The 21,545-nt window shown below is 47.7% G+C and overlaps 1 protein-coding gene across 1 annotated transcript in view; it reads left to right on the forward strand.

Annotated features, from left to right (window-relative positions):
• LOC115083301 (vomeronasal type-2 receptor 26-like) overlaps nt 1–16,032 on the forward strand; it is a 48,781-nt gene extending 32,749 nt beyond the window's left edge. The window contains exons 5-6 of the mRNA XM_029587105.1: nt 3,166–3,289; nt 15,119–16,032. Of these exons, the coding sequence (XP_029442965.1) occupies nt 3,166–3,289; nt 15,119–16,032 (1,038 nt within the window). The remainder of the gene's footprint in view (nt 1–3,165; nt 3,290–15,118) is intronic.
• The last annotated feature ends 5,513 nt before the right edge of the window (nt 16,033–21,545 follow it).

Here is a 21,545-nt window from a genome sequence, read left to right on the forward strand (position 1 = left end):
AACATACTGGCTTTTCACTAAACATACTAAACATACTAAACATACTGGCTTTTCACTAAAGCATACACCCAACCTCCCCTCCCTCCCTTCTGTGTTACCCTACCCCCCTTCCTATCTCTCCTCCCCCCCTTCTCCTCTCCTTCTCCCCCTCCCTGCACAATTGTTAAATTATGTTATTCCCTATAATTGTACATATTGTATATACCTGCACACTTTGCCTACAATAATTTATTAACCTAACTTTTTTCTTCTGTCACTTTTCCCCCCCTCCTTTTTTCCTCTTTTACCCTCTTGTAAACATGTTATTTTAATTTTAGTTTAAATCTTTATTTCCCCTACCTTTCCTTTACTCTCTAGTTATAATGTTTCAATATGTTTCAATTGTACTATGTTAAACATGTTCGATGTAAAGCGCCACCACAGGCACTAGTTTCATGTTACGCTGTGAACCGATGTGATATCATTGATGAATGTCGGTATATAAAACTTTTAAATAAAAATAAAAAATAAAAAATACTACATTCAATCGGAGACTTGTCCTGCTGAATATCCATGAGAAGTTTTCCATGTAAATGTAGCTGCAGATCATGACCACTCAACTCTTTTCTGGATATTATCCTGTATATAATAATAGTACAAATCAAAAAATAAAATCAATAATAATATAATGCACATAATATTGAATACTTAATTCAAGGGTGATTTTAAAATAAAACTGTAAATATATATGTAATGCCTGGGCTGATAATCCTAAATAAAGACCCCAGGAATCACATCTTAAACAGTTTCTTAAGTTCTACCTTTCTATGATATTAAATTTTATCAAACAATCCAGAATTCCCTGAACAGGGGAACAGGTGGGGGCGAGGGTCCAGGTGGAAGAATAATCTTCTAGGTCTTGAGCTTTGCTTTTACTCAGATCCCACTGTAAAACACTCTTATGGTAAGGCAGTAATAAAGAAAGTTGATGAGGATGGTGGAACCCATCTCCCCACTACCAGAAATTCAGCAACAAAATGGGCCAAAAATGAACTAAACAAATTGAACCAAAACTATCTTACCTGACATCACTATAGGACCTGCTCTTTTCACTGCAGAAACTGTGAGGATGTTGCAGTAAGTACACTGGGAGGGTAATTTTATAACAGTGCAGAGTGGAGTTCCTTCTAGCCACAGACTTTACCCCAAATTTTATATGTGAACGTATGTACATAAGTTCAATTTGAATTCTCACATGTAAGTGCTTTGGTACGCGAACAAACTCAGCCATAGAAATTTATTTATTTATTTATTTAATTTCTTTTCCTATACCGATGCTCAAGAATAGGTCTTATCGTACCGGTTTACAATGTAACTGAGGGGAAACCAATTAACATCAAGGTAGAATGTAAAGTTACATTAAACAGGGAGCATAAAACCTGGGCAATGGAAGACAGTACAGAGTTTAAACTAAGAAACAATTAGAGAGAGATAAATATATAAATCAACAAAAACTGTAAGATACAAAAACATAGGTTTATCCTAGGCAGTTATTAGCCTGGTATGTCCAGAGGGAGAAGGAAAGGGTGAGGTTGGGTGGGGGGAAGGGATTGGGGAGGGGTGGGGGAGTGAGAGTCAGTGATGGTTGAGGAGATCCTTCAGCGGTAGGAATGAGGTTATAACTTGTGCAGGTGAAGTTATGTGCAAACAATATAAAATTGAAAAGTGTGCCCCACCCTCAATGCCTTTCCCCAGTTCACTTCAAACTGTCACACGTGTACATTTATGTGTACTGAGCCCGAGTAATTTTTAGAACAGCCATTTACACACATAGGAGCTAGAGATGTGCAATCGTTTATCACGAATTAGGCAATTACAAAGAAATTGCCTAATTTGTCCTGGTTCGGGGACCCCGAAACCCGAAAAGGATTTTCCCCGAACTTCGGGGAAACTTCGTTTTTCGAGTTTGTGTGGGGAGAGGGGCACTTTTTTTTTTTTTTTTTAAATTAAAAACCACCCCAAACATTAAATATAATAACACTCCCTCCCCCATCCCGATCCCTCCCCCTCCCCAAGACTTACCAACATCCCTGGTGGTCCAGCGGGGTCCCCCCGGGTGCCATTTGACCCTCCGTGGTGTGCCCAGTGTGCTAGTGCCTGCTAGCCATGCTCAAAATGGTGCCGAATAGCCTCTGAACTACTATGTCACAGGGGCTACCGGCGCCATTGGTCAGCCCCTGTCACATGGTAGGAGAACTGACCAATGGCGCCGAAAGCCCCTGTGACATAGTATGGGCAAAGGCTATCGGCGCCATTTTGATTATTGGCAGCCGACGACGACATCGCTCCCAGACCCCCGCCGGACCCCCAGGGATTATTGGCAAGCCTTGGGGGGGTCAGGAGGCCCCCCCAAGCTGGCCAAAAAGCTTGCCAATAATCCCTGGGGGTCCAGCGGGGGTCCGGGAGCGATGTCGTCGTCGGCTGCCAATAATCAAAATGGCGCCGATAGCCTTTGCCCATACTATGTCACAGGGGCTTTCGGCGCCATTGGTCAGTTCTCCTACCATGTGACAGGGGCTGACCAATGGCGCCGGTAGCCCCTGTGACATAGTAGTTCAGAGGCTATTCGGCACCATTTTGAGCATGGCTAGCACTAGCACACTGGGCACACTACGGAGGGTCAAATGGCATCCGGGGGGGACCCCGCTGGACCACCAGGGATGTTGGTAAGTCTTGGGGAGGGGGAGGAATCGGGATGGGGGGGTGTATGTAATGTACTAAAATTAATTTAAATGCGTGGGGTGGGGGTTTTTTTTTAGCTTTGTTTTCCCGCGTTGTTTTTTGGCGCGGTTTCGGTTTTCCCCGTTTAGTTTTTTTTTTTTTTCAAAAAAACTAAACGGGGAAAACCGAACTTTACCATGAAGTATCCGAGTCAAAAAACGACCCGGTAGCAAAACACGAAGCACATCTCTAATAGGAGCACGATTTGTGCATAAAAGTCTTTGCAAATCTGTCCCTATAAGTTCTGGGATCAGAAAGAATAGTGAGCTTCATTTATTAAGTTATTTTCCCATGGACTCAAAACGGGAGAAAAGCCTCAATAAATCAGGCCCAGAGTCCCTCAGAAAGAGAATCAAGTGCTAAACATGGAATATGACTGGATTTCTCGTTTTTGTCTCTCCTCAGACCCCCCGTTCTGTCTGCTCTGAGAGTTGTGTTCCTGGATTCAGGAAAGTTCTTCAGAAACAGAAGCCGATCTGCTGCTTTGACTGCATCCCTTGCTCTGAAGGAGAATTTTCCAACAAAACAGGTAAATCTGAAATATCTGCACTCCATACAAACAGATACACACATGCACATTCTACAGATGTAATACAAACTCAATAGCAAGCACAAAATATACCAGATACGTCCATGCAGATCCTCATTATAGTTACAAGTATAGTGCTTCCATATTAATTTTAATCAATAATGATTCATGTATTTCCTTTGTTTCTTAAGGTTGTTGTATCATCTCAGAATTAGTCAAACTACAGTTTGCAAAGGATAATATATAGGAAATTAATTAAAGCATAACTCCTCTGAAACCAGGGTACAACATGCAATCACAGCATAAATAGATAACAGAGACATTGATTAACAGACAATAAATGCTTTGACTGTTACGGTCCTGACTGTGAGTATCGTGGCCAGGGCCTTACCTTTATCTTCCGGGTCCTGCTCCCGCGTCCCTAGGTCTGGCTCGCGGCCTGCTGGGCGGCGTCCGCGCTGGGGCTGGTCTGCCGCACGCTCTCCGGAGGGTGTCCAGCCCCTAGGCGCGCACGCCACTTGGGCCTCTTTGTAGGCCGGTTCTCGCCAGTGGCGACTCCGTCACGATCCTCATGTCTGATGCTGTGGCCTACTTAAGCCGGCCGTGGCCCTCCTGTCGGCGCCTTGCAACTGGGTAAGCTTCCTGATCCCAGTTGTGTTGAGCCCCGGAGTGACTCGCTTGCCTCGTCGCTCCGTTCCTGCCTGTTCCAATACCAGAATCCTGCCACAGCTCCTGCCTGGTTCCAGCACCTGAATCCTGCCACAGTATCTGCCTGGTTCCTGTACCTGATCCTGCTACACTACCTGCCTGTTTCCAGTACCTGATCCTGCTACAGTACCTGCCTGGTTCCAGTACCTGATCCTGCTACACTACCTGCCTGTTTCCAGTACCTGTTCCGGCTACAGTACCTGCCTGTTTCCAGTACCTGATCCTGCTACAGTACCTGCCTGGTTCCAGTACCTGATCCTGCTACAGTACCTGCCTGGTTCCCACTACCCGCCTAAGTCCCAGCGGCTGGGCCCCTACGGGCTCCTCCCGGGGGAGCACCAGCTTCCAGGGTGAAGAGCATCTTGTCCTGCCTGATCATCCGCCTCCCGGCCTGCTCACCTATAGAGACATTGACCACCTTTCCCAGTCTCCTGCAGGTCGGCCCAAGGGTCCACTAAACTGAGACTCCCATAACAGATTGCAAGGCCATGGACTCGGTGGATGCTCCTGCTCCCTCGGATCTGCCCGGCAGATGCGGCTCCTGCTCCCTCGGATGGCCCGGCAGATGCGGCTACACCAGGACCGCATTGATTCCCTGGCAGTCACGGTGGACCAGCTTCCTCTCGCCTGGAGTCCTTGACGTCCACTGGCAGAACCACTGAAGGTCACAGCGCCTCTGTGACTCAGTTACCGGCACCCTCTCGCTACGCTGGTGATGCAAGGACCTACCGCGGCTTTCTGAACTAATGTTTTGTTCGGTTCTCCTTGTTGCCCCAGCAGTTCCCCTCGGTTGCGGTTAAAGTGGCATATATCCGGTCCCTGCTTGACGAGAAAGCCTTAGTTTGGGCTTCTCCCCTTCAGGAAAATGATGATTCTTCACTAACGAACTTACAACAGTTTCTCACGAGCTTTCATCAGGCCTTCGATGAGCCCGCCCGAGTTGCCACAACTACCTCTAAGCTGCTGCAACTTCGCCAGGGGGCGCGCTCCTTGGCAGATTATGCAATGGACTTTCGAACACTCTCCCGAGAGGTAGGCTGGCAAGATGGTAGTCTTAAGGCCTTCTTCCTGGAGGGCTTTTCCAAACGCATAACGGATGAAATGGCTGCCCGAGATTTGCCGGAGGACCTCAATGCCCTGATTGAGGTGGCTGCCCGCATTGACCACTGCCTACAGAAACGCTCCTCTCCTCATAGTCCAGTTCGTGGGCCGAGACCTGTACTTACACCCGAGATTTCTTACCCAGACACCTGCGAACCAATGCAGCTGGGACAGGTCTCACTCTCTGCTGAAGAAAGGCAACGTCGTCGTTCGCTGAGCTTATGTTTGTATTCTGGCCAGAAAGGTCACTTCTTTGCACACTGCCAGGAGCGTGCGGGAAGACACCAAGGCCTAGGAGCCCGGGAGGAGCTCCTCCTAGGCTGTATTACTGCTCCTCAAGGTACTATCCCGTTTACGTTGGAAACCCCTGGAGGCTCCTTTGAGACAATGGCATTCCTAGATTCTGGAGCCGGAGGTAATTTTATCTTGCAGGACTTAGTCTCCCAGCTGAGAATTCCTATGCGGAGACGGGAGGTCCCGCTACGAATTACTTCTATCCAGGGAATGCTTCTGCCTGGACCTGCTCAGTTGTCCACCGCACCCGTTATAGTCTGCACCGGGGCGATCCATGAGGAGGAGATAGCCTTCCTAGTGCTAGAGAAGGCTCTCCACCCTGTGGTGCTAGGGTTGCCATGGCTGCAGAAACATTCACCCTCAATTCAATGGGACACTCGTCAGATTGTCAAATGGAGTTCCTTTTGCCTTGCTAATTGCATGAAGGTGCCAAAGACTTCTGCACTTCCCTTGACGCACTCCGCCGTGGGTCCTCCGGCACCATATGATGACTTCACGGATGTGTTCTCTAACACCAAGGCGGAGATCGCTCCGCAACACCATCCCCATGATTGCGCTATGGACTTGTTACCGGGCTCAAAGAAGGTGCGAGCTGATGCGCTCCCGTGCTCCTTGGAGGTCGAGGAGACTCCTGAGGCCTGCTCACTTAAAGAGACATTGACCACCTTTCCAAGTCTCCAGCCGGTCGGCCCAAGGGTCCACTAAACAGAGACTCCCATAACATTGACTGTGTACATTTACATTGTAACCCACCTAGTACAGAGAATAGTACAGCGATCTCCTACCGCGAATCGTTTTTCCGTACGGAAAAACGATTCGCGGTAGGAGATCGTTCCGGACCCCCGCTGGACTTTTGGCAAGTCTTGTGGGGGTCAGGAGGCCCCCTCAAGCTGGCCAAAAGTCCCTGGGGGTCCAGCGGGGGTCCAGGAGCGATCTCCTACGCTCCTGACGTCGGGGGACAAAAAAACAAAATGGCGCTGGCGCTACCTTTGACCTGTCATATGACAGGTCAAAGGTAGCGCCGGCGCCATTTCTACAACGCACGGAGGTCCGAGAGTAAAAGATCACACCGGGACCCTTCCTCTGGACCCCAGGTAATTTAAGGCATTTTGGGGGGGTTCGGGAGGGTGGGGGATTTATTTTAAAGGGTCGGGGTGGGTTTTAGGGTTGTTTTAGTGTGCCGGTTTTCCCGCCCTCCCCCTTCCCCCGATTTACGATTTTTTATAATTTATATTTTTTTATTAAAATATAACATTTTGAACAAATGAATATATTCAGGAATTCCAGAAAGTAAAAACAAAAAATTATACACACATTATTATTTAACACTCATTTTCAGGATATCTAGCCCACATCTAGGGAGAGTGGGAGTGAGGTCAGGTAAACTGATATATTTCTAATTTCAACCATTATTTATACAGCCGGTATTTCTACTGATGTCTTATCCCTAAGAAACCGCTCTAAATGTAGCGGGTCATTAAACACAAACTTATTATTACGATACACTATATGACACTTACAGGGGAATTTCAAATAAAAACTCGCTCCTAAATCTAACACTGATTGCTTTTGAGACAAGAACTGCTTTCTGCGCGCTTGTGTAGCACGCGAAACATCAGGAAAGACCTGGATCTTCTGACCACAAAAATTCTGTTCTTTAAATTGAAAATATTTTGCGAAGAATAGGTCTTTCTCTTGTCTCAAGGAAAATGAAATTAGTAAAGTTGCTCTAGACGAGATATTGTCCATGGAGTCTTCTAAAAAAGTAGAGACCCCAGGACTTTCTAAAATATCAATTCCCCCTTCTTGTGTCTGTAATGTTTTACCTTTTGGGATATAGTACATCTTTGAGAGTAAAGGAATCTGTGTAGAATCATAAGACAAGATCTCAACTACATATTTTTTATATAATTCAAAAGATGACAATAATCTAGTTCTCGGAAAATTTAACAACCGCAAATTACAAGAACGTAACTCATTTTCTAATAATTCTATTCTATTATGTAGGATGATATTATCTTTAATGGATGATGCCACTATTGCTGGAATATTAGTAACTGTAGGGTTCAAATTTCCAATCAAAGTTTCAATTTTATTAGTTCTATCTTCTAACTCCACAAACTTTTCCCTGGTTTCCACAGAGAAAGTATGGACCTTAGAAACAGAACTAGACAATTTCTTGTCTATTTTGGTTGTTAACCTCCATAGATCCAAAAGTGTAACACTTTCAGGTTCTACCTCATTTTCGAATCCCTCATCAGTTACATTAAAAATTATAGCGGGACATTTGACTGTTGAATTAACAGCCAAGTTCCCCCCATTCACATTATTAATTTGCAACTGTATATTTCCACTTGGTACTGTCACCCCCTTAGATTCAATAGGAGGTGAACTTCCCAAGGGATTTATACCTCCAATAGCCTCAGGAGTACCATCCCTTCTAGGCTGTATATGAGGTTGTAAGGGCCTAGGACTTAAGGATATCCCCAATTGGGAATCACCTTCTATCACGTCCTCTACAATGGACTCCCCAATACGAATTATATGGGAGTCCATGGGTCCTATCGTTCTTGGCACCGCTGATATAGGGGAAGAAGAAAAATTTTTCGACTTACGTTTTCTACCCATAATTATCTCACAACGAAAAATTTTTACCAGGGGCGCGCCCCTTTGGCGCGCGGCTTCGGCTGCGCGCCGACGGCTGCGCGCCGCAGGGCCCACGATCTTATAGTGTCCGGGTGGCGCCCGACACTGACGTCACAGCCTGGGTCCGCCCACTCGGTCTGGGCTCGCTCCTCACCACGTTCTCGAGGGGATAGTAAGTCTCTGGCTGCACTCCTGCAGCGAAAACGGATGCCTCTCAGCTCTCTGACCTTCCTCCGCGCTCCCCAGTCAGTCGCCGCAGGGCCCACGATCTTATAGTGTCCGGGTGGCGCCCGACACTGACGTCACAGCCTGGGTCCGCCCACTCGGTCTGGGCTCGCTCCTCACCACGTTCTCGAGGGGATAGTAAGTCTCTGGCTGCACTCCTGCAGCGAAAACGGATGCCTCTCAGCTCTCTGACCTTCCTCCGCGCTCCCCAGTCAGTCGCCGCAGGGCCCACGATCTTATAGTGTCCGGGTGGCGCCCGACACTGACGTCACAGCCTGGGTCCGCCCACTCGGTCTGGGCTCGCTCCTCACCACGTTCTCGAGGGGATAGTAAGCCTCTGGCTGCACTCCTGCAGCGAAAACGGATGCCTCTCAGCTCTCTGACCTTCCTCCGCGCTCCCCAGTCAGTCGCCGCAGGGCCCACGATCTTATAGTGTCCGGGTGGCGCCCGACACTGACGTCACAGCCTGGGTCCGCCCACTCGGTCTGGGCTCGCTCCTCACCACGTTCTCGAGGGGATAGTAAGTCTCTGGCTGCACTCCTGCAGCGAAAACGGATGCCTCTCAGCTCTCTGACCTTCCTCCGCGCTCCCCCGATTTACGATTTTTTGACGATAAATCGGGGGAATTGTTATTGTATCGCGGCTCTAACGATTTTTGATGATTTAAAATATATTGGATGATATTTTAAATCGTCAAAAAACGATTCACATCCCTACAACACATATTCCGTCTCCATGGTCTGCCTTTACACATCGTGTCCGATCGTGGATCTCAGTTCACAGCACGGTTCTGGAAGGCCTTGTGTAAATTATTTTACATCACTCTAGACCAGGGGTCGGGAACCCATGGCTCGCGAGCCAGATATGGCTCTTTTGAGGGTTGCATCTGGCTCGCAGACAAGTGTCACCATACTTCGCGGTTCCCCGCTGACCCAGCTGCTCCCCGGTCCTCCGCCGCCTGGGCTTAAAATGCTGTCAGCCCGGGCGGAACGCGGCAGGACAGCTGGAGTCAGCGGCACCGGCGTGCTCTCTTCTCCCCCCCCACACTAGCGTGGTCTCTTCTTCCGCGCAGGCACCCGATGCTCACCACTTCCTCTTCCGGGCCGCGGGGGGGAGGAGAAGAGAGCACGCCGACTGGAGTCATCCGGGTGCCTGCGCGGGAGTCATCGGGTGTCAGCCGGGTGCCAGCGCTGGAGTCATCGGGTGCCTGCGCGGGTCTTCCCGCGCAGGCACCCGATGCTCTCCACTTCCTCTTCCGGGCCGCGGGAAGAAGAGAGCACGCTGGTGCTCTCTTCTTCCCGCGGCCCGGAAGAGGAAGTTGAGAGCATCGGGTGCCTGCGCGGGAAGACCCGCGCAGGCACGCTAGTGTCCGACGGGAAGAAGACTGCAGCGCGGCTCGGAGGAAAATGAAAATCTTCAACCGCGGCCGATGGGACTCCGCCTTCGCCTCCGCGAGGGCTGAAAATGAAGGAGGTTAGCGTTGGGAGGTGGCTGCTGCTGCCGCGAGTTCCCGGGGGGGGGGGGGGGAGGGAGAGAGTGAATGAATGAGCGAGCAAGCATGTGTGTTTGAGATCCTGTGTGTGTGAGTGAGAGATTGCATGTATGTGAATGATTGAGAGCCTGTATATGTGAAAGAGAGTATGTCTGTGATTGAGATCCTGCCTGTGAGAGAGAGAGCATGAATGTAAGTTTACCATTGGGAACCTGTATGTGTAAGTTTGTAATTGAAAACCTGTTTGTTTGAAAGAGTATGTGTGTATGATTGAGATCCTTTGTGTGTGAGAGAGATCATGTGTATGTATGATTAAGAGCCTGTGTGTATAAGTAAGAGAGAGATCATGTGTGTCTGTGTCTGATTGACAGCTGGTTTAGGTGATGGAGCATGTGAGTATGTGATTGAGAGCCTGTGTTTAAATGAGAGAGAGAGACCATGTGTGTCTGTGTGATTGAGAGCTGATTTAGGTGAGGGAGCATGTGAGTATGTGATTGAGAGCCTGTGTTTAAATGAGAGAGAGAGAGACCATGTGTGTATGTGTGTGATTGAGAGCTGATTTAGGTGAGGGAGCATGTGAGTATGTGATTGAGAGCCTGTGTGTAAATGAGAGAAAGAGAGGACATGTTTGTAAGCATGTGAATGAGAGTCTGTGTGTGAGAGAAAAAGACAGCATGTATTTATGTGATTGAAAGCCTGTGTGTGTGTAAGCGTGAAAAGATAGACAGCATGTGTGTAAATGTGTAATTAAGAGCCTATATAAGTGAGAGAGAAAAAACATTTGTATATGTGAGTGACTGAGAGCATGTGTGTATAGGTGTGTCATTGAGAGCCAGTGTGAGAGAGAGCGCTGGTATGTGACTGAGAGAGGAGAAAGTTCCAAGCAAACCACCCCACCTCCTGCTAATTCAGAACAATCTCAGGACACCTGGATATCAAACGTTCCCAGGTATGCAGAGCAAAAAAATTTTTGTATCCTTATTATTTTTCATTACTGGATCTTTGTGTCTGCTATTTTGAAATATTTTGTTGGTATCTGGAAATGTTTTATATGAGTTTTTAATTATTGGATATTCCACTCATCAGCTGTTTCGAAATATGTTCTTTTTGTTAGTACAGTTTTACTGCTGATGATTTTATATTTCTTGATTTGTTTTATAAGGATGTGTGATGTTTCTTTTTTCCTTTGTTACACTGCATACAGAGACTCTGGCTTGTTGCAGTTTCCAATTCAGTTTTTGTCTGCATGCTTCTTGTTATGCGTTTTGGTCTCTTTATTCTATGTTAGGTGAGGGACAGCACGTGATTCAGGTGAGGTTTTCTGCTGGCGTGTAGTTTCTGTGTAGGACTCTATAGCAGCCTGACTTGGTCCGTTTTCCTAATAGGAGATGTATTGGTGTCTTAAGGCCTGGTGTAATATTTTCAGAGACTTATTGTACTTTAAAAGTGTGATCTTACATAAAATGCACACATTTACTTGTATTTAGTTTTAAACATATTGTATGGCTCTCATGGAATTACATTTTAAAATATGTGGCGTTTATGGCTCTCTCAGCCAAAAAGGTTCCTGACCCCTGCTCTAGACTATACTTCAGCCTACCATCCACAGTTAAATGGCCAGACGGAACGGATGAATCGGACGATGAAGCCGTTTATTACAGCCTATGTCACGTCCCGACAGAACAACTGGGCCGAATTGCTTCCATGGGCTGAATTTGCAATTAACTCTCATCCTGCTACATCTACTGGAAAGTTACCTTTTGAAGTGGTTTTTGGACATTCCCCAATACCACTGCTTCCACTGAAGCTCTCAGTGACGTCCCCAGCAGCTCAATCCACTGTTGATAATATCCATAAACTATGGGTTCAGGCGAAGGAGATGCAAATCAAAGCGAGTGATTGTTCTAAGAAATACTACGATGTACACCATGCGCAAGCTCCAGTCTTCAAGCGAGGAGAGAAGGTCTGGTTGTCAACCAAGCATCTCAGACTCAAACTACCCTCCTCTCGGTTTGCTCCTCGCTACATGGGACCATTTCCAATCCTTCAAAGTATTGGCAACGTCACCTATCGTTTGAAGTTACCACCTGGACTCAACATTCATAATGCCTTCCATGTTTCTCTCTTGAAACCACTCATACTCAGCGAATTTTCTTCCAAATCTCAAGAACCTACCGCCATCAATGCAAAAGTCGACTTAGAATACAGGTCGAAGAGGTTTTGGATGTTCGTAAAAGAGGCAAGAATTTTGAATACCTTCTGAAATGGGAAGGTTTTGGCCCCGAAGAAAATTCTTGGGAGCCTCAGACCAATATCTTGGATAAAGAGATGCTTCATCAGTTTCACCTCATGCATCCTTTGAAACCTAAGCCTGGTACCCAAAAAGGAGATCACCCTTTGAAGGGGGGTACTGTTGCGTCCGTCGCTGCTTGACGTCCTCACTCCGCCCTCTCTACCTTTGTGGTGACTCCCTCCGGGTCTGATGGACGGCTACAGCCGCGGCGTCTCCATGCCATCTACCTCAGGCATCCCTGGACCGGTTCGATGCTGCGGATCTGCCATGTTGCCTGATGATGTAGGGTGCACGCGCACTCGGACTATTGTACCACCAAGGGAGCGAACCTCAGGGGCGTCCCCCTGAACTGACGTCATCCGCTTCCAATATAAAAGGTCTCAGTTTACGCTAACTAATTGAGTTAGCAAGGACAAGAATATGGACTCGCTATGAATTCGTCCAATCTACTCTGCCTCCTCTGACTTACCAGGGGTACCCGCTCCTCGGGGGCCTCACTCTCTTTTCTTTATTTCAGATTGCAGATAGGAACTGGTACTCGCTCCTCGAGGGCCCATGTTCCTGTATACTCTGAAGTTTCTCTACTGCCTGCCATTTGTGAGTTACCATCGCTCTTCTAGAGCTTTCCCTGGAACCAGGTCCTCGCTCCTCGAGGGCCTAAACCTTTCCAGCTACTGAGCCTCTTTAAGACCTTATGTGAAATTGGTTATCTAGTTCTGGCTATGAACACAGCATACCCTGTCTACTCACTATCTATAGTCTCTCTTCGGCTCAGCCACCCTGGGATGGCTGTTCCAGTACCTGAGGGACTTCAGTCCTGCTGGGCATATCAGCTCACTACTGCCACCTCTGGTGGTTCTACTAACCTGTCTAATAAAAGAACTATCTGTGTCTGTCTCCATAACCCAGCCTAGCTGGTGGTTCCTCTCAGGATATCCTCCTGCGGACACTGTCATCTGCCATCGGCCCAAGGATTCACCTATCTACCTTCCTCTTCAGCTGAGTTCCCTCTCCAAGCACTCCGCTGGTACAGATTGCTACTCCTTCCATCAGGGGTCTTCAGCAACAGTTCATAACAAATTGTTATCTACTCCCTTTACAGGAAATGAGCATATCAGATTGCTAAATCCTCCTTCCACAGGAGTAGATTCACAACAAGATTGCTAACTCCGCAGTCTATACCCTAACAAGATTGCTAACTCCTCCCTCTCCTGGAGAAGAACATTACAGATTGCTAACTCCTCCCACCAAGGGAGCTGATTCATTACAGATTGCTAACTCCTCCCTCTCCTGGAGGAGATTCCTAACAGATTCCTAACAGATGGTGAGTGTTCCCAGCCCTGGTAATAAGAGATCCATGCACAGATAGAGGCAAAAGACTATGAAAGGTAAAGATCATCTGTGATGCTGAGGATGGTGTTACTATGCCATAAACACATTTTGATTCATCATCATTAAAGTATTATTTTTGGACCCTCAGAGTCTCTGGTGTTTTATTGGCACTTGAAGCTCTCACAGTGAGAAAAGAAGGGTATCTCTCCCAGGGAAAAGTGTACAGAGGCACTCCTGTCACTCCAGGCCCTGAATGACGATCCCTTCCCCTCACTAACAAAGGATTCAGACCCTGGGAGAATGGAGACTTGTATGAGCTAGCTAGAGTGATCCAGTCCCAAAAGTAACAATTCTTTTATGACCCATCAATGTTAACTAGGGATGTGCAGAGCAAAATTTTATGTTCATATTTTTTATGTCCGAAAGGGGGTCCCACTTGCGGCCAATATGGACATAAAAAAAATCCAATGAGTTGGGTATATGTACATATGTGCAAAAAAAAAATTTAAACCCCCTCACCCTCCTTAATCCCCCCCCCAGACTTACCACAACTCCCTGGTGATCGAGCGAGGAGTGAGGACGTCATTTCTGCAATCCTTGGCGAGAAGCATGTGACGTCGGTGGCACGTCGAGTGACGCGGCGTCACGTGATTCCCGGCGAGTTCGCACCGGACGGCTCGTTCGGCCCAAAAAGAACTTTTGGCCAGCTTGGGGGGGCCTCCTGACCCCCTCAAGCTGGCCAAAAGTTCTTTTTGGGCCGAACGAGCTGTCCGGCGCGAACTTGCCGGGAATCACGTGGCGCCGCGTCACTCAGACGCGGCGTCACGTGATTCCCGGCAAGTTCGCGCCGGACAGCTCGTTCGGCCCAAAAAGAACTTTTGGCCAGCTTGGGGGGGCCTCCAGCTTGGGGGGGCCTCCTGACCCCCTCAAGCTGGCCAAAAGTTCTTTTTGGGCCGAACGAGCCGTCCGGCGCGAACTTGCCGGGAATCACGTGACGTCGCGTCTGAGTGACGCGGCGCCACGTGATTCCCGGCTCGTTTGCGCCGGACGGCTCGTTCGGCCCAAAAAGAACTTTTGGCCAGCTTGGGGGGGCCTCCTGACCCCCCCAAGCTGGCCAAAAGTTCTTTTTGGGCCGAACGAGCCGTCCGGCGCGAACGAGCCGGGAATCACGTGACGCCGGCGTCACTCGACGTGCCGCCGACGTCACATGCTTCTCGCCAAGGATTGCAGAAATGGCGTCCTCACTCCTCGCTCGATCACCAGGGAGTTGTGGTAAGTCTGGGGGGGGGATTAAGGAGGGTGAGGGGGTTTAAATTTTTATTTTGGCTCAATAATCGCGATTTCCCACATATCGAACATATCTATGTTCGATATGTGGGAAATCCGATCGTTTATGTCGAATCAATTTTTTAAGTAAAAAAAAAAATATGAGTTGCGTTTTACTAATGCGGTCAATCCGAATGCACACCCCTAATGTTAACCATGCATAGCGAGATGGATGTATTACGTGTTTCTGCTTTTATTGTTCATGTTCAGTTTAATTGACTAATTATTGTACAACTGCCTGAATAACAGGTTTTAAAGTTGGGATATAAAACTTTAATAAATGAAAATGAAACTTACATATACATATAATATTGAAAATCCTATCTTTCATTTCCCTTTTTCTTAAAAAGTCGGAATTCTTGGAATAAAGATGTGTGTGGAAATAAGAGTTTACATGTGTTGTTTTCTATAGATGCAGAGAATTGCATGAAGTGCCCTGAAGATCAATGGCCCAGTGAGAAGAAGGATGATTGCCTCCCAAGAGTCATAGACTTTTTGTCCTATGAGGATCCCTTGGCTGCAGCTTTGGCTTCCATTGCTATTCTCTTCTCCATCATAACTGCCCTAGTGCTAGCAATCTTTCTTAAATACCAGGACACACCCATAGTGAAAGCCAATAACCGGGACCTTAGCTATGTCCTCCTCTTCTGTCTCATGCTGTCATTTCTCTGCTCTTTGATATTCATCGGCCGTCCTGGAAGAGTGACCTGTTTGCTCCGACAAGTTGCTTTTGGGATCATTTTCACAACTGCAGTTTCTTCTGTGTTGGGAAAAACTGTCACAGTTGTCATTGCCTTCAATGCCACCAAGCCCGGCAGCAAGTTAAGGAAGTGGGTAGGGATAAGATTTTCCAGCTTTCTAGTCCTTCTCTGCTCCTTGGGTGAAGTTGTGATATGCACTGCATGGCTGCTCATCTCTCCTCCATTCCCAGACTATGACACACAGTCTGAACCTGGGAAGATGATACTTCAGTGTAACGAGGGGTCCACCATTGCATTTTATGCTGTGATTGGGTACATGGGCTTCTTGGCTCTCTTGAGTTTCATTGTGGCTTTTCTAGCAAGGAATTTGCCTGACAGTTTCAATGAGGCCCAGTTCATTACTTTCAGCATGCTGATGTTCTGCAGTGTTTGGGTCTCCTACATACCAGCGTACCTGAGCACCAAAGGCAAATACATGGTGGCAGTGGAGATCTTTGCCATCTTGGCTTCCAGTGCTGGACTGCTGGGCTGCATATTCATCCCCAAGTGCTACATTATTCTGCTCAGGCCAGACCTGAACACAAGGGAGCATTTAATTGGGAAACAATATTCTAACAAAAATTAAATGACAAAGGATTTCTTCTTCATCAGCATGGTGTTAATGACCCATTAAATTTGACAGTTATTTTTCGAGGTAATCAAAGTAATTTAATTTTACATTCATTTTGTCTTTATGATTTCTCACATGACAAAAGTTTTGTGCTGTTTCAACCCTTTTCTGTGTTTCTTCACATGAGGAATAATGTTTTGGGATGGAAGGAAAGGGGATGTGTTCAAAGACAGGCTAGAATAATTTGGAAAATAGATGAGTTGAATTGAACATCACAGGATTTCATATTCTGTTTCATAATCACTAAAACTAAGCCACATTCATGGAATAATGTAGTTTTGATCCAATCCTGTTTTTCCAACTCCCTCTCCCAGATCAGCCTGTGAGCTGACAGGGCCAGACTGTATTTCAGGATTTGTTTGGAAAAGTAAACCAGCTTTACTTAAAAATAACCTTTTAGGCATTATGTGATTGCCCGGTATCCATTCATCAAAGGGGACATTTTCTATGAGATTTCCCTGAATAAATGGATGTTAAAAACATTGGAAATTACCACTACAAAACTTCCACACCTCCTATGCAGAGAAAATAGATGAGTTTAGGATGAAGGTGTTACCAGGGTGGCCGCAATTAGGAATGTGTGAGGATTCACAATCCAGTAGGACACTGAGAGGAGAGGATCATCTTGCTGGTGGCCGATACCAGGAAAACAATGGCGGGGCCTCTGTACACACTCTAACGCGTAACCTCGACATATCACCTCCAGGCCCCACTGATCCAAGGTGATCCAGGTCCACTCCTTGTGAAACCATGCTAACCTGCTGCCAACCACTGGTACCGGTCCCTGGCCTACTAAACGGCGCCCATAAAATGACTGGGAGAACGACCGCTGCCGGTTGGCACTGAGCCGAAAGAGAAAACCGCCCCGTGCGAATTGCGAGGTCTCTGACCACCCCGAAAACGGGACCGCAACGACGGAGCCCCTCTGGACGGAGGTCTGTCCTCTGACATGCGATGTACTCTGTTCTCGCCTAGCGGGTCAATCAAATCCTCCAGTTCCTTACCAAACAAAACTGGTCCTTAAAACAGCAGAAAGCCCAACCGAGCATTAGATGGCACATCCGCCGCCCCATGGCGCAGCCACAACAAACGCCGCGCCGACACCGACGACACCATGGATCGTGCTAACGGGCGAACTAAGTCCCAAGAGGGCATCAGCACTATAGACACTCACAGCCTCCAAGCGACCCGCCTGTAGTGCTTCTCCCTGTGAAAGAGAGCATTGGCCAACAACTGTTGAACCCACTGAAGCCCCCCTCGCAATGAGAAAGAGCTGCAGGTAGTCGCACAAATTTCGAGCGCGGAGACTTCAAATATCTTGTTGAGCTGTATCTCCAGCTTGCGATCTTGCAAACCTTTGATAGCTGTTCCTCCGGTCCCCGGGACGGTGGTCCTCTATGTGACTGCTGCCACCGCCCAAACTATCCTAGGGACCTTCAGCAGTTCCAGCGCGTCCTCAGGCCGAGGGTAGCGCTTATCCATGGCTTTAGGCACCTTCTGGGGTAAGTAATTCCTGCTGCAACATACAAGGAAAAAAACCCTAGACGGTGGACCTCTTAGTCCCAAAACTACCAGGTCCGGGACCCCTAATCTGGACTCCGTATATGGCAATTCCATGCCCAACTCGGGATCAGGGGCCCCAACTCCTCACGGTGGAACAACCATACTAGTGTGGGGACATCCCCAACCGCCCATGGGAACCACTCCGGCCACCTGTTAGCTGATCCCCGACCCCCTCAACCCCCCTCGGAGGCCGGGACGGTAGATCCTGGTCCATTTGTCGCTCATCTGGGTCATCTGAGTCCGAGGCGGTATCAGGCTCCCCCAGGGGGTCCCCAGCCTGAAAAGGCCGGGTCCCCCCAGGAGGATCTGACACCCGGATGGGCCTGGCCCGCTGAACAGACTCCTATGCCGGGCCTGGCTCCTGAGATCCCCGCGACCTCTTACCGGCCAGCCGACTGCATCAGGTGCCAACACTAAAATAAACTTTGAGGAAAAAAAACAAATGAGCAGATGAGCCGACCGCCGGATCCCCCTCAGGGACCACCGAATCACTTCCACAGAGTGGCCTTGCAGAATAGTCCCCCTCAGGGACTCTGCGTTGAGGAGATAAGCCCAGTGGGGAGACCTCCCCTCTCCTCTCCGATCCAACGGAGGTAAATCACTGTCACAGTGTGTCCTCGCAGAGTTGTCCCCCTCAGGGACTCTGCGCGGAGGAGATAAGCCCAGTGGGGAGTCCTCCCCTCCCCGATCCAACGGGGTTGTAAGAATTGCGGGCCCCGAGGAAAACAAAATGGCGGATGTTCCCGCCGCCGGCGCACCCGAACCCAAGATGGCGCCCGTTCCCGCGCTCCGCGGAGACGGTCCCAAACCGGCCCCAAACTTACTACCCAGAGCTGCGGCACACAACGGCTCACTACCCTGCGCTCCCACTGGGAGTGAAGACATCCCCCGCCCCTCCCGAGATGCAGCTGGCTCAGAGGCTGACTCGGGAGAGGCGCCGAGCCGCACCACCAGCGCGGCCAACCTAATGTCGCAGCCTGTCCTCCCACCCCTGTGAAAAAACCAACAAACAGAGAGAGAGGGAGAGAAGGCAAAGAACAACGCGACCCCTCGGCGATTCCCAGCGCCCCCAACACGGACGGAGCGCAACGAAAGGGAAACCTGCGGCTGCAACCAGACACAAGAAGAAGAAAATAATTTTTTTTTTTTAAATACCATTACCGTTCACCGCTGCCTCCGGGACCATCTGGGGGGAGTGAGCCGGGCTCCCCGGTATCACCCCCAGGGAGAAGATAGACGCTGGCAAGGGCACTAAGCCCACACATCAGCGGCCTCTAACCCCAGGGGGGATGGTCCCCTCAGGACCTCACAACCCCCTGGGAGGCGAGTAACTGGACCTGCAGGCAAAACTACTGCGGTCTCAGACTCCTAACTAGCCGCTATCTAAAGCCTCCTTTTCCTTTCAATTTTTTTTTTTTTTCAACTAACTAGGCCTCAGCACAGACTGTAGGTTTTGCACCTCTCCACCTGCTAGGAGACAGAAGAATACTGCCAGACTGTAGGTGGCACCAGCCTAGATAAGGCGGAGTTTTGTTTGTAAACTTCTGTCTCCATCTGCTAGAGGGGGGGCAAAACCCAGGAGTCTGGACTGATCCGGGTACGTACAGGGAACTGGTAATTATGTGAATGTGCATCTCTAACCCCCCCCCACCCCCCCACCACCACCATTTATGCAGTAGAACCGGCAATTGCACACACAAGCACGCGGCCATACAAAATTGCATGCACATGTATGCTCATACATCTGATTTTATATCATATGTGTATATACGTGAATGTTATAAAATGGCCGCATCCATTCATGTGAGCCACCATACGCGCATACTTGTATGACTGTGTGACTGTTTAAAAGTTACCATCTAAATGCACAATAGAATCTTTATGAAGAAAAATCCCATGTGTGTTGGGGAAGAGTTTAGCAATAGGAGTATACTACTGTCCACTTGGCCAAAATGATGAAACAGATGATGAAATGCTAAGAGAAATTAGGGAAGCTAACAAAATTGGTTGTTTAGTAATAATGGGAGATTTCAATTACCCTAATATTGAATGGGTAAATGTAACATCAGGACATGCTAGAGAGATAAAATTCCTGGACAGAATAAATGACAGTTTTATGGAGCAATTGGTTCAGGAACTGATGAGAGAGGGAGCAATTTTAGATCTAATTCTTAGTGGAGCGCAGGATTTGGTGAGAGATGCAACAGTGATGGAGGCCGCTTGGCAATAATGATCATAACAAGATCAAATTTGAAATAATGACTGGAAGGGGGACAGTAAGTAAATCCACGGCTCTAGTGCTAAATTTTCTAAGGGAAAAATGTGATAAATGAGAATAACAGAAAAAAACTGAAAGGTGCAGCTTCAAAGGTTAAGAATGTACATTGTTTAAAACTTCTATCATAGAAGTTTTGGGGAGATTAATTCCATGCATTAAGAAAGGTGGAAGGAAGGCCAAATGGTTGCTGTTATGGTTAAAAAGTGGGGTGAAGCCAGGAGGAGATCCAAGATGGCAAAGGTATGAGAGGAGCTGGTATTAGGAGCTCTTAAACCGTTGTCTTGCAGTTCTTTTTTTTCCTCTTATCTGAGCGTTGTGCAAACGATGCCTCACACTAAATGAAAAGGCAGCGCCAGACAGGACGCCTCGACCCCTGTGAGACTTATGCTGGTTCAGACAATGCTAGCAGGCTTCTACCCCCAAGCAGAGTCCATGTCCCCGGAGAATCCCACGAGAGCAACTTGTGTTGAGCAAGCACCGTCGCCCCTGGGAGAAGTCTCTCTTAGTCCCGGGGCTCCAACTATGCTTCTACCACCGATGAATGCCGCAACCACCATAGACCCAGGCTTACCATATCAACGGAGGTGAGCCCGATCGAGGAGGAACCGGAGGCATCTATGGTGGCGCTAGAAATGGCAGGTGGACTGACAACTTCCTCCCCTCAGGTGGAGAGCTTGTCGGCAAAAGCCGAGTTTCTATCGGCGGCTACTGCTGCAGAAAGGGAACCGGCTCAGCTTTCAAGGACCCACAACCTGCATGGGCTATCTGTGCCTCAACCGGTAACTTTTTTACCTTTTTCAGTGACTGAGAAACTGAAAACTATTGTATTGGATGTCTTGTGGCAAGCAATTGTTTCGCTACAAAATAACATAATGAATTTGAATGTGAAAATAAAAGAAATGCAAACAGCTTCACATAATATGAATCCAACTGTGACTCAACATACAGATACTTTGGAAAAAGTAGAACAAGAGATAAGTCACATTAAAAAAGTACAGCTATCGATTATACAGGGAGAATCTCTGCTAAACAGGAAAACTGAAAATTTAGAAAATGTTACCAGATATACTAATCTTAGGATTATACATTTTCTGAAATGCAGATTAGTCTCCCCAAAAGAGCAATTGAAGAATTACTTTCGGGAGATGTTACAAATACAACCTGAAAATTTACCATCGGTATCAAATGCGTATTTTTTGTCATGGAAAAATGAAAGACAAGAGGAAAATCAACCAGTGGAGGAAGCTTCACTGAATGTTACTGAATTACTTGAGACCTCGTATAGTTCTCAGGTTGAAAAGAGAGGTTAAATTTTGGTTAAATTTGCTCTATTCTCGGATAGAGACAAAGTCTTAAAATTGTATTTGTCTAATAGAACCTCTCAATACCTGGGACAAAAACTTTGGGACTATCCGGATGTCTCTAAAGATACCTAGATCAGACGTAAAAAATTTCTGGTTTTAGCGAGCCAAGCAAGAACTTTTGGTATACAATTAGTGATTAGATTTCCCTGTAAGTGCATTATGCAAGTAGATGGCATAAGATACGTCTATTATGAACCAGATCAACTGGAAAAAATTTTTGGAAGATCGTCGGAATCAAAGAACAGAGCCTAAAACATCAATTC

The sequence above is a fragment of the Rhinatrema bivittatum genome, chromosome 2, assembly GCF_901001135.1.
Source record: "Rhinatrema bivittatum chromosome 2, aRhiBiv1.1, whole genome shotgun sequence".
Classification (NCBI taxonomy): Eukaryota; Metazoa; Chordata; class Amphibia; order Gymnophiona; family Rhinatrematidae; genus Rhinatrema; species Rhinatrema bivittatum.